At 31.5% G+C, this 13,366-nt stretch overlaps 6 protein-coding genes across 6 annotated transcripts; 4 read left to right on the top strand and 2 right to left on the bottom strand.

Moving 5' to 3' along the window:
- Positions 1-253: 253 nt before the first annotated feature.
- Positions 254-2,845, top strand: BX663DRAFT_477838 (glycogen synthase; the record flags this gene model as incomplete). Its single annotated transcript, XM_051524291.1, has 5 exons — positions 254-396; positions 506-891; positions 1,053-1,377; positions 1,455-1,673; positions 1,770-2,845. The coding sequence occupies exons 1-5, from the start codon at positions 327-329 to the stop codon at positions 2,843-2,845; spliced, it is 2,076 nt and encodes a 691-aa protein (XP_051379863.1). The 5' UTR covers positions 254-326.
- A 237-nt stretch (positions 2,846-3,082) lies between these two features.
- On the bottom strand, positions 3,083-4,166 carry BX663DRAFT_519796 (Cullin binding-domain-containing protein). The gene is made up of 2 exons (XM_051529039.1): positions 3,821-4,166; positions 3,083-3,733 (listed from the first exon to the last, which is right to left on the bottom strand). The coding sequence occupies exons 1-2, from the start codon at positions 3,878-3,880 to the stop codon at positions 3,365-3,367; spliced, it is 429 nt and encodes a 142-aa protein (XP_051379862.1). The 5' UTR covers positions 3,881-4,166; the 3' UTR covers positions 3,083-3,364.
- A 1,684-nt stretch (positions 4,167-5,850) lies between these two features.
- On the top strand, positions 5,851-6,279 carry BX663DRAFT_488868 (nucleoside diphosphate kinase; the record flags this gene model as incomplete). The annotated part of the gene is made up of 1 exon (XM_051524847.1): positions 5,851-6,279. The coding sequence occupies one exon, from the start codon at positions 5,851-5,853 to the stop codon at positions 6,277-6,279; it is 429 nt and encodes a 142-aa protein (XP_051379861.1).
- Positions 6,280-6,654: 375 nt separating this feature from the next.
- On the top strand, positions 6,655-8,016 carry BX663DRAFT_459563 (PQ loop repeat-domain-containing protein). Its single transcript, XM_051523923.1, has 4 exons — positions 6,655-6,812; positions 6,878-6,972; positions 7,042-7,115; positions 7,180-8,016. The coding sequence occupies exons 1-4, from the start codon at positions 6,759-6,761 to the stop codon at positions 7,977-7,979; spliced, it is 1,023 nt and encodes a 340-aa protein (XP_051379860.1). The 5' UTR covers positions 6,655-6,758; the 3' UTR covers positions 7,980-8,016.
- A 160-nt stretch (positions 8,017-8,176) lies between these two features.
- Positions 8,177-11,282, top strand: BX663DRAFT_563582 (uncharacterized protein; the record flags this gene model as incomplete). Its single annotated transcript, XM_051532016.1, has 4 exons — positions 8,177-8,402; positions 8,458-9,777; positions 9,860-10,677; positions 10,743-11,282. The coding sequence occupies 4 exons, from the start codon at positions 8,180-8,182 to the stop codon at positions 11,280-11,282; spliced, it is 2,901 nt and encodes a 966-aa protein (XP_051379859.1).
- An 80-nt stretch (positions 11,283-11,362) lies between these two features.
- On the bottom strand, positions 11,363-13,272 carry BX663DRAFT_519783 (major facilitator superfamily domain-containing protein). Its single transcript, XM_051529038.1, has 5 exons — positions 13,043-13,272; positions 12,653-12,964; positions 12,201-12,581; positions 12,069-12,090; positions 11,363-11,991 (listed from the first exon to the last, which is right to left on the bottom strand). Exons 2-5 carry the CDS (start codon positions 12,899-12,901, stop codon positions 11,486-11,488), a joined length of 1,158 nt encoding a protein of 385 aa, XP_051379858.1. The 5' UTR covers positions 12,902-12,964; positions 13,043-13,272; the 3' UTR covers positions 11,363-11,485.
- Positions 13,273-13,366: the final 94 nt, after the last annotated feature.

The raw sequence follows: 13,366 nt of genomic DNA, 5'->3' as shown, positions 1-13,366 counted from the left end.
GGGAAATCTCTCTTATTTTAAAAAAGAATAATGGAAAGAAAGAAAATAATCCAAATCAAGTAATTTTTCCTCCCCAACTTCATCATCTCTTCATATTCTCCGGTTTAAAGACAGTGTACAGGAAAAAAAATAAAAAATAAAACTTCCAATCCTTATCACGCCATGGAGATAATAAAGTGTATAAATAAAAAAAAGATATAAAATGAGGCTGCTTTATTTGATTTTATTTTCTTTCTTTTTTCTCTTCTTTTTTCTCTCTCTTTTTTTTTCCCTCTCATCTTTTGTAAAATACTTTTCCCCTCTTTCCTTTCTTTTACATACATAAAATGGCAGTTATTCAGAGAGACGTTTATAATCCTCTTCTTTTTGAAATCGCCTGGGAAGTCGCTAACAAAGGTAAACAATATGAAGTAAAAAAAAAAAAAAGAAAAGAAAGAAAAAATAGATCTCAAAATAAACCAAATTATTTACGCCTTTTTTATTTTTTTTTATTTCATTTTAATAGTTGGTGGTATTTATACCGTGATTAAGACCAAGGTGCCTGTTACTGTTCGTGAATATGGGGATAGATATACTTTAATTGGTCCCTTGTCTTATAAATCTGCCCCTATGGAGGTTGAAGCTTGTGAGCCTTCTAATGAAAAGGTGAAAGAAGTTCTAGATTCTATGTCTCGTTATGGTGTCAAGTACCTTTATGGTCGTTGGTTAGTCGAAGGTTCTCCTTATGTTCTCTTATTTGATACCCTTAGCGTGTTTGATAAATTGAATGAATGGAAGGGTGATCTTTGGCGTTCCGCCGGTATTCCATCTCCACCAAATGATACTGAAACAAATGATGCTATTCTTTTTGGTTATTTGATCACTTGGTTTATTGGTGAATTAGCACCTAAGGTAAATTTTTTTTAAAGAAAACAAAAAAAAAAAAAGAGGGCAAGGGGGAGGAGGAAGGAAAGTGCGGAGCAATAAAATATGATACAACTTTTCTGCTTTATTTCGGAGTGTGGAGAACTAACCCTTTTTTTTTTTCTTTCTTCGAAAAAAAAAAATTGTAGTACAATAAAGCTGGAGACCCAGCTATTATCTGCCACTTCCATGAATGGCTAGCTGGTGTAGCTGTTCCTTTAATCAAGAAGCGTCATCTTGACGTTTGTACCATCTTTACAACTCATGCTACCCTTTTAGGTCGTTATTTGTGTGCTGGCTCTGTTGACTTTTATAATAATCTTTCTAACTTTGATGTTGATGAAGAGGCTGGTAAGCGTGGTATCTATCATCGTTACTGTATTGAACGTGCTGCTGCTCATTGTTCTGATGTCTTTACTACTGTCTCACACATTACTGCTTATGAGTCAGAGCACTTGTTAAAGAGAAAACCTGGTATGTAATCATCATTAAATAGATGCGTTATCCTATTTTTGGCTTTGATATAATTAATAATTCTTATTTATTTTTAGATGGCGTCTTACCTAATGGGTTAAATGTCGTTAAGTTTTCTGCTATGCACGAATTCCAAAATCTTCATGCGTTAGCTAAAGAAAAGATTAATGATTTTGTTCGTGGTCACTTTTACGGTCATTATGATTTTGATCTTGATAATACCATTTATATATTCACTGCTGGTCGTTATGAATATCGTAATAAGGGTGTCGATATGTTTGTAGAATCTCTTGGTCGTAAGTAACATTTTGTTATTGTTGAGTCATTTATGAGGCTGAAAAAAAAAAAAAAAAAAAACTAATAATAATTTAACTCCACTTTAATTATCTAAGGTTTGAATGCCCGTTTGAAATCCTCTGGTTCCAAGATGACCGTTGTTGCTTTCATCATCATGCCTACTGCCACCCATTCTTTCAACGTAGAGGCCTTAAAGGGACAAGCGGTAACACGTCAATTACGTACAACAGTGAGTGAAATTCAAGATCGTGTTGGTAAAGCTATTTATGAAAATGCCCTACGTCTTGAAGATATCAACCCTGCTAGCTTCCTTTCTGATGCAGACAAGGTTCTCTTGAAACGTCGTGTCTTTGCACTCAAGCGTACTACCCTTCCTCCTATCGTGACTCATAATATAGTAGATGATGGTAATGATCCTGTCTTGAATCAATTACGTCGTCTTAATCTCTTTAATAACTCGGATGATCGCGTCAAGGTCGTCTTCCATCCTGAATTCTTGAACGCCAACAATCCTTTGCTCGGTATGGATTATGAAGAATTTGTTCGTGGTTGTCATCTGGGTGTCTTCCCTTCCTACTATGAACCTTGGGGTTATACACCTGCCGAATGTACCGTCATGGGTGTTCCTTCTATTACTACCAATCTTTCTGGCTTTGGTTGCTTTATGGAAGAGAATATCGAGAATTGTGACGACTATGGTATCTATATTACTGATCGTCGTATGAAATCAGTCGAGGACTCATTACAACAATTATGTGATCAAATGTATCAATTTGCACAAAAGACACGTCGTCAACGTATTAATCAACGTAACCGTACAGAAAGACTTTCAGATCTTTTAGATTGGAAGCGCATGGGTCTTGAATATATCAAAGCACGCCAATTGGCTCTCCGTCGTGCATATCCCGACAGCTTCATTGATGACGATGATGAAGAACTCTTGGGCGATACACCCGTCAAGATTCCAAAGCCATTATCTGCACCAGCTTCACCTCGTATTCGAATGGAAGTGAATAACATGTTTAATGATGATGAAGAGGAAGAAGACTTTTTGTTCCCCGCTCTTCGTAAAAAGAATCAAGTTCAAACCAGAGAACAAGAACTTTTAAGTGAAGGAGACATTGAAGCTTTTAATAAGTTGACTCTAGAAAAGAAGGAAGAAAACCATTAATTATTTGTTCCTGTTCTTGTTTTTATTTTCCTTTATTATTATTATTATTACTGTATATGTATATACAACATATCATATAAATCTTTTATTCCATTATTTGTTCTTCATTCTTTCTAGGAAAAAAAAAAAAAAAAAAAAAAGAGAATTATTTTGCATTTTTTTTTCTTTTCTTTTCATTTCATTATAATAAAAATAATAAACAATATATATATATATATAATATATATATAATACAATGCTTGCTTGCTTGCTAGTAATAATAACACTCGTGTAAGTTATTTATTAACTGAATAGAAAAGTGAATATTCTTTATTTTAACAAGTCTAAAGAATTTGAACTTTGCTCGGTGTATTGAAAAATTCACTAAAATCTTTAATCTTGATATTTATTAATATGAGTTTACTCTCTCTTCCCTCTAAAATTGTCCGGATAATAATCCTTGTATCTGTTGACCACCTGGAAAAGAGTAAAACCTTAGCTCTCTTTTATCATTCAAATTATCTATTCAACTACTGTCATTTAACCTATACTAAATACAGTGAGAAATAATACACTTAGACTGATGTCTTTGTTTTTATTATATTTTTGTAATATAAAATAGGAGGTTTCATTGTTCTCTTTTCCATTCCATAAATTCATCAAATAAAACAGGCCCTGAATAAAAGCATATTTTGTCGTTAAAATAATGAATATACGTCCTTTTTTTTTTTCCTTACAGGCTGATGATTCATCATAATTAGAAATGTCACTAGAAACAAAGTCTATAAAGCTTTGCCATTGATCTCTATTTATCACTCTAACAGGTTTCTTTTCTTGCAAAAATAGAATAAAATCATGTACAATAGGAAATTGATTCCCTAATAACATAGACCATAAAACGATGGCTATCTGAAATAAAAATGGCATTTAATTACAAAGAGAAAAAAAAAAGGGGGAGAGTAGATTTTCCTCTTGTTTTAAAGTAATTTCATTTACCTCGACTTCCATACATTTTTGATCTTTATTCTTTGCATAATTGAATGTATATTTATACATTTCATTAAATTGTTTAGGGTCATGAAATACTTTTTCAAAGTCAGATCTTTTTGCTTGTAACTTTTCAATAGAATCTGTTCTAAATTAGAATAGAATACACACATATTAATACTTGTAAAATAAAATAAAAAAATTCTTTTCGTACTCTAATTCTTTCATGCTTGTCATCCATTCATCCCTTGAAATAAAACCTATCGATAGAATAAGGCACAAGTCTAATATGAAATAATAACACATTACCCATCGTAGATGTGTGCATTTTCCATGCAATTGCAAATATTAAAACCTAAATTATTTGAAATGAATATAAAATAGACAGTTTCTATTATTATTATTATTATTTTACATCTTCTATAGATAATCCAAGATCTTCAAAGAATTGCCGTGTACCATCAGGTGTAATCATATTTGGTGAATCAGAGTCAGCGTAATGATTAAACAATTGTTCACATTGTTGACTATTAAACTAGTTTATAAATTAATATTATTCAACAGATTATTTATTCTTTAGGTTCAACTTACTTTAGGACTAACATAGTTGAAAGCAACAAAAAAAAAAGAAGTATGTTATTAAAAATAATGAATAAGAATAGATAGTTTAATTTTTTTTTTTTTTTTGTTTGTTTGTTTACGTGATATTCATATTGTTTTTATTATGTTGTTGTATTTGAACAATAGGTTTGCTACTAGTACGACTTGTTGGTGGTTGTATTGCTTTCTTATTATTTATTTCTAACTGGCTACGATGAGATGCTTGTGTATTTGATCTTTTACGTTTAACTGAATTATTGTGTACTGCTGCCGTACTACTTGGCTTTGAGCCCATATTGTTTAATATATATGTATATATCTATCTATCTAAAAAATGACAGTAGAGAAAGAAAGGAAAGAAAAAAGGAAAGAAAGAAAGAAATAAAGAAGTAAAGAAGAAAAAAAAGAAAGAAAGAAAGAAAAAAAAAAGGAACAGGAAATAAAGAATTTGCATTCTTCAATTGTTGATTCAAAGACCGGCATTAAAAATTTCCATTCAAAGTAAAGAAAAAAAACAGATTTTATTGCAATTTTCCACCAAAGTTGACCTACTTGTAAAAAGATGGATGAAGCAGTAACCTCAACGTAGCAATTAAACCGGGAATGATTCATTCGGATTGAATAAAAGGAGGTTTAATATTTTAATAAATAAAAAAGTAACAAGTGCAACTTGTATACAATGACAAGATTTTTGCGAGTCATTCTTGTAAGATGTTTATTTGACACATCCTCAGTAAATGACCATCAAGAAGTTTTGAACAAATTTAAACCAAAATTTCAAGCTTCGTAGTGCTACTACTACCACTCAGGCACCGTCTACTAATAGAAGCTAGCCAATTTCTTAATCGAGACTTGTACGGATCGAGGGACAACTCATTCATAAACTCAGATACATATGTGTGGTAAATCATTATATGTTATATTTAGTGATAAACTATACAGACTTGTCTTTTGCTTTTATATTCTCTTTCTTTATCTTTTTGCCAATTAAAACAAAGACCTTTAATGTTGATTTCATCTTTCTATTCCATACTTATAATGAATAACATATAGTTGACTATGTGCCTTATTTTGATAGTCACATTACTTCTTGCCAATATTTTTCTTAAAGCGTAGAACTAATAGTTATCGTCATGAATAAAATAAAATAAAATAAAATAATAAATAAAAAAGTCATTCATTCCATACAAGTATATGATTTTAAGCAACAAAGATAATGATATAATCCCCCAATTTTTTTTTTATTTCCCAGTTTTTCTTTTTCTTTTTTTTTTCTTTTTTTTCTTTCAGCTTCTATTTCAAATATGCATCATTATTTTAAAGCTTCATTGACATTTTTATTTTTTCATTTACCCTTCTTCTTTTTATTATTAATACCCGAGAACACGAGTCTAACTCAATTGACATGGAAAGACTTTCATTACGAATTCGTTTCAAAGATGCCTGTCATTAATTATTATAATAAGCCACATGATTGGACAGTAGCCGTCATTAAGCCTGATGGTATGAAACACCAAAAAGAAATTTTAAGTATAATCCAAGATAATGGGTTCAAGATTATTCGTGACAAGATATTGCATATTTCTCGAGTTCAAGTTCGTGAATGGTATGCAGATAAACAAAATGAGCCCTATTATCCTGATTTAGAGGCTTACTTGACAAGGGATAAAATACGTGTACTCCAACTTGAACGACCAGAGGCTATTGAATCTTTACGACACTTGATAGGACCAACAGATCCTAAAAAGGCTCAAAAATTAGCTCCTAAATCTATTCGAGCTTTATATGGTACAAATATTCAAGAGAATGCAATTCATGCAAGTGATTCAAAGATATCAGCTGAAAAGGAATTTAGTCTACTCTTTTAATAATAAATTGCGGAGTAAAACAATAGCCGCCGTATCTATGTGAGTCATCATACATAATAGAATAGTGAGTAACCGCCTCCTCTTGTCTTTTATTTTCCAGGATTTAATAACATAATAAGGAGCAAGACAAAATACGAAAGAGAGAGAGGGAGAGGGAGAGAGACAGAGACAGAGACAGAAACAGAGACAGAGACAGAGAGAGAGAGGGAGACTATAGTCATCGGAATAGTTCTCGTGACTAAAATCTCATAATATGATTAAAAGGGAAATTATCCCTTTAAAAAGAAGTATAATTTGTCCCCCCTCTTTTTTTTTGATTTCCGTTTTCTATCTATAATGATAAAGAAAATTTATATATAAAGAATGAAATGATCCCTCCCTCTTTTATTCTTTTCTTTATTCTTTTCTTCTTTATATATAGTATACCCTGCCCTAACCCTAACCCTAAGAGAGCCTTTATTTATATATAATATATAATAATGACAATTTGTCTACCTACAGAAGATGGAATCCCATATAACAAATGGATAAATGTAAATAAAGAATTAAATTCATATAGATCATAACAGTAAATAAATTATCATCTTCTTCCTTTTAGATCATATTTGGTGATTGCGTATATGGCACACAGGATGCATTAAGTTTATTATTAGGATATATTTCTATTTTCTTTTGGTTAAATGCACAATTACCGTAAATTACCATGTCATTTCTTTTATATACTAAAAAAACATAACATGACATGATTATTCTTTGATATAGACAAGTCATTCAGAATTATAAAAGTGGTTCAGCAGATTGTTTAAGTTTAAATTTCTTATCTATTTGGTTAGCAGGTAAAATGAATGAATGTATTAAATGATGATAAAGATTGATAGGCTAATAGTTATATTTTTATAGGAGACACATTTAATTTATTAGGTGCTATATTAACACATCAATTACCATTTCAATTATATTTGGGAATTTATTTTGTTTCAATTGATCTTTGTTTACTATTCCAGTGGATTTACTACAATAAATTAAAGCCTTCTTCTTCTACAGCTACAAAAGATGATTATCTTATTATACCCTCTACTGCAATTGATATTAATACTGAAGATACATTATTTCAACATCCTGCTTTACAACACACTCCTTTAAATATCAGTCATACAAATGTTTTAGACGAATTAACACCATTTTCATCTTCTGCTTCACCTTCTAAATGGTATACTCTCTCTTCTTCAAAGGATGAACAACCTATCATTGTAACTTCTATAAAGCATCATAAACAACATAGATTTATGGCTATCTTATTGTTTGGTACATTATTTAATATACAACAAGAAGACTCTATAATAATGAATAGTATATCTCAAGATCGTCTTTTATGGCTTGGTAGAATACTTGCTTGGTCTTGTACATCTCTTTATTTAATGTCACGTATACCTCAATTGCTTAAAAATCGTCGTCGACAATCAGTAGAAGGTTTATCAGCTTCTTTATTTATATTTGCTGTCTGTGGTAATCTAACTTATGCAACAAGCATTTTAACGCATCCTGGTCAAACTTTAGATTCTTTATTAGAGTCATTACCTTATTTAATAGGTAGTGCAGGTACTTTAATATTTGATTTCTCTATCTTTTGCCAATTTTTATGGTACAAAAAGAGAACCACAATAGATAATAAACTTGCTACTATTGAAGGAATAGCTTAAAATATATATATATATATATAATTAAAATGACGACATAGTGTAACTTAATAGTCATATACATATACAAGAAAAAAAAAAAAAAAAAAAAATTCGGCGGAAGATGAAAACTCCACCCCTTTTTATTGACTTTCTTTTTTCCTTATTTTATTTTCCTTTATTTTATTTTATTTTATTGTTTTTCTCCTTTCTTTTAACAAGTAATGTCATGGCTTAATTCACCTAAAAGAATATTCAAATTTCTTCTTTTATTTTTATCCCTAAGTTTATCCTTAGTCTTTCTTTTACCAAGCCCTTATCCTACCTTTTCTACTACTACTACTACTACTACTATTACAAAAATAACTCATTCAAATGACACTACATTATCAAATGTAGCCTTTAATCAAGTCAAATTGCCAACATTGAATACAACATGGGATGATGGTAAAATACATTTAACGTATGTATGCACTTTATTTTAATTTATTATTGATATTAGAATATAATCCTTGGGTGATATCTAATCCAGTTTATAATCCAACCAATCAAAAGATTAATTTTTTAAAAGGACTTATGTCTTATACAACAAAAGGCCATGATTATGATACCCTTATTTATAACCAAGTACAATTACAAGATGTTACCATCATTTTACCTATCTATTCAAAGAATACTTTATCAAAATTAGATGTCCTTATCTCTAGCTGGACTTCAGTACCTGTCAACTTTGAAGTATCTATTATTTGCTCGTCTCAATTAAAACCCCTTATTAATGAAAAGATAGTGTCAGACAATATAAAAATAAAAGTCACTGCTATAGATCGTTCAATCATGAATACTGATGTGACCGAGAGTGATGGTTTCTCTGCTGGTACAGCGGGGGCTTCAGTTTGGCTTCAGGCACTTCACCAGCATGAAATTAATACAGAATATATATATGTATTAGATGAGAATATGCCATTATCTGAATCATCTCTAAACGAGCTGGAATATCTTATGAAAGTTCACCAGAATGATGACTATAAAGATGCTTTGATCGGCACTCGAGCTCTTGTCTTCAATCCTCAATCTACTACTCCAAACCATTTTTGTTTACCAGTTGATACACATTTACCTATTGATTTGTCACAGCCTGCAGATATGATATTAGGTGCTTGGCTTCTTCGTAAATCATGGCTACCCTATATAATGATAGATATATCTTTGGAATCTCTTAAATTACCTTTAGGTTACTATATCAGTCTTAATCTTAATCATCAGCTTAATATCCCCACTGTCTTTTTACCTTCACCACAGATTATAATTAACAAGCAGCTTTGTGAACAAGCTTTAGAGAGTTGGAACACTAATGTAGCTTGGAAGACTCACATGACTAAGAATCAATTTCCAACTGTTTTACAACATCGATTCTTTAATCAACCCAACGTACTTTTAATCATTAAATCGACAAAGCAATTTATTTCTCTTTACCCATTAATATGTCGATTCAAAGATCCAGTTCATTTAGCACTATTGGGTGATGATATTAATAAGGAAAGAGTACAACATGTATTGAATGAAACAAACTGTCAGAGCAATATTGAAATTCATGATTTTACGTTGGAGCGTTCTAAGGATATCCTAGTGGGTCAACTTGTAAAAATGATTCATCCTCATATCATGATTCAGGTTAAGCCTATAAATGATCCTAGTGCAATGCCTCTTTATTATTCGTTAAAATTAGTGGCAGAAACCTATCAAATTACAGAAATTGGTTTACCTGAGAATGAGATTGTACATGCTTTGTGGATACCTAATCTTTCTTTAGATGCCCTATCAAGTAAAGTATATATATATATATATATATATTAGTTTATACATGTAAAATAAATTTAACTTTCTTTTTTTTTCTCTTTTTGCAGATTGGAATAAAATTCAAATTAAATTAGTCATGATTACTGATAGAAGACCTCATTCATTGTCACGTCTTTTACAATCTGCTTCAAAGTCAATCTATCTAGGAGATCAAGTTGATTTAATGATTAATATGGAACAATCATCAGATAGAGTAACACGTATGCTTGTAAATAGTTTTGTGTGGAAATATGGTAAAAAAACGCTTCGACATCGTATTCGTAAGGGTGGGCTTATGCCTGCCATTGTTGAGTCATGGTATCCTAGCCATAATCATGAATATGCTGTCCTTCTTGAGGATGATATTGAAGTCTCCCCTCTCTTTTATGTATGGTCTAAATATGCTATACTTAAATATCGATATAGTGGTAACCAAGAGGCATATCGTTTAATGTATGGCATTAGTCTGTATGCGCCTCGCAACCTGGAACTGATCCCAGCAGGCCGAGTTAGTTTCAATCCTAATTCAGTTCTTCTACCAGCAGGATTTCCAAACCATATCCCTTATGCAAGCCAAATTCCTTGTAGTTGGGGTGCTGTCTATTTCCCCGAACACTGGCGTGAATTCCATGCATATCTAGTGCGACGTCTTGAAGATCTCAATCTACCAAAAGGTCATCGAACACGACTCATCAGTGTCCCCGGGAGTCGATCTGATAAATGGAAAAAATCATGGAAGAAATACTTTATCGAACTTGTTTATTTGCGAGCTTATGTCATGCTTTACCCTAATTTCCAAGGCTTTGAAGCCTTTTCGACTAATCATGTTGAGTTTGGCACACATGTAAAATCTGAAAAACGACAATCTGTCATTGGGACCTTTATGGTCCCACTCATGCAGCGTAATACGATCTTGAGTCAGTTGCCCAAGGGGGATTACCTATGTTTGAGGAGTTGCCAGTCATGGATCTTTGGGGTAAGTTACAAACGTTGGAAACACTTGAGGATACAGCTCAGGCGTATCATCGACATGTATCCACTTGTGAACGAACCTATGGTACATTTGATCCTCAGGAGTTCTTTTGTCTGGTGGATGGACCCCCTGATCCTCCACAAAAGTTTCCAATGTCTCCCAAGAAGCCTAAGCCGCCAGTTTTGGTCAAGGATGTAGTCCAGCCTATTCAATACAATTACATTTATGATCATGATGTATCTGAAGAGGAACGAAATAAGATGTTTGAATGGATGCCTAAACCCATAGATGTTGCTCAGTTACCAACAGTTGAGGATCGATTTTCATATAAGGATGATGAAATGTTAGATCTTGAAAATGATTTGGATACATTGAATCGTTTGTATTTGAAATTGTATCCCGAGAATTTAGAATTTTTAGAAGATGAAAAAATGAATTTCGAAGAAGAAGAAGAAGAAGAAGAAAAGGATGATGATGATGATGATGATGATGAAATGATATTAGAAGAAGATATATAATTCAACTAAAAATAAGTATAATAAATACAAATTATCTCTTATGTATAATATAAAAAAAAAAAAAATTCAAGAAGAACCTATTTAATTGTCAATATGTATAATACATTAAAGATATTTCCTTATTTCTAATAAAAAAAATAAAAATAAAAATACAAGAATATATATATATATATTTGTATGTATACTATGTGGAATATGATAATTTAGACTTTGATAAACGGGTTCCAGCCCCCTCTTATCACACGCACAACCCAAGCCAATAGACCAGCAAACACCATGAGAACGCCACCAAAGATGATGGCATAATTATAGGTAGGATGACCACTAGCATCATTGATTAAAGCAGAACAAATCGGTGAACCAAAGAGACCACCAAAGAACCAAGCAAAGAACAATAGACCATTTGCAGCTTCAATATCATCCATTCCAATCACTTGACCTAAAAGTGCAGGGACCATCACAAGGTATCCACCACCAAAGTAGCCAAACATGGCAGCAAAAGCCCAGATACCAGCTGGCGTCGTCACTACAAGCCAAACAGCAAGACACATGACACCCGTCAATGTAGTTGTGATAAATGTCATATTGGCTCTTCCTACAAAATCGCTAATGAAACCACTCGAGATCTTACCAACGATCATAACGCCTGAAATAATAGCAGACATATTTGTACCAATCCAAGGATCTAATCCAAGATAATCAGCATAGGCTTAATAAAAATATTTAGACAAGCTTATTGTTAGTATCAATGTATAACTTCATTATATATATATATATATATTTTACCAGGTAAGAAACTAGATGGCACCTATTGTAATAGAAATAATAATAAATTGTATTTATATCATTAGTACCTTCATTATCACACTTATATATATATATATATATATATATATTTATATCCTTTTTACACTTTACATTAAAAGCAAAGTTACCAATGAATTGAATGGCAAATAGCAAGTTGAATTGAATATTACGGAAAGGTTGAAGGTTAAAGATCTTAATATCGCTTTTTTGAGGTGGATTCAGAGGTCGTACAGTAAAAACAGAGATAGACAATAACACAAAAGATATAAAACCAACAATACGAAGTGCCCATTGATATCCCAGATTGTCAATAATGGCTTGTATCACATTTGAAAGAATAAGTCCACCAAAGCCTGAGCCTGAAATTGCTATACCTACACTTAATCCTCTACGTTTTGAAAACCATTGCTGAGCAGCGCTAACACATGGAAACCAAACTAAAGAAGCTCCAATCCCCATTAATACACCTTGTGTTAAATATAAATGCCAAATCTAATACACACATGTATACATATATATTAAGTCTTTTTTTTTTTCTTCAAAAATTATGATAAATATGGTACCTGTGTTGCTATACTGGCCAACATAATTCCTAGTGACCAAAGCACTACTGCAGTTATCAACATCCATTTGTAACCTACTTTTACAGCAAACCAACTATAAAACGGACCCACAATATTTGCTAAAGCTAGCCATAATGATCCAATCCATGATAAAGCTGTCATTTGATCTGGAAAAATATACTTGTTATAGTAATTCAAAAAAATGCCCCATACATAATTGTAACCCTGTCTATTAATCATGTTATACATATGTATATTTTTCTTTAAATATCCTATTTAGATGTATCATAATATTTACGTGCAAAATATACCCTGTCATATATATATATATATCAAGTCAGTACATTATTTTAAATGTATTATTATCTTTTTATTTATTTATTTATTTACACAGAAACAGCCAAATAAAACTAGCCAGGCTTTTCCGCCATCAGGCGGTTGCAATAATTCAAGTCTATCTGTTCCTGATTCGATAGATAGATGATCTTCTTTAAATTCATTCATAAAATTAATTGTCTGCTTATCTGAAAAGTCCTTTTCATCATGTGCTAATTGTTCTTTTTGACATTCTATCTTTATTGAATTGCGGCGTTCTGCCATTTTCTCTCTCTTTTTTTTTTAATATTTTTAAATAAAAAAGAAAAAGAAAAAAGAAAAAGAAAAAAAAAAGAAAGTTCTAATCTTATCCCTTTAAAAGAAAAAAAAAATAGTGAT

Source organism: Cokeromyces recurvatus (genome assembly GCF_025118155.1).
Source record: "Cokeromyces recurvatus strain NRRL 2243 chromosome Unknown BX663scaffold_27, whole genome shotgun sequence".
Classification (NCBI taxonomy): Eukaryota; Fungi; Mucoromycota; class Mucoromycetes; order Mucorales; family Mucoraceae; genus Cokeromyces; species Cokeromyces recurvatus.
The sequence above is the reverse complement of the archived record's forward strand: the minus strand, read 5'-3'. Positions and strand labels throughout refer to the sequence as shown.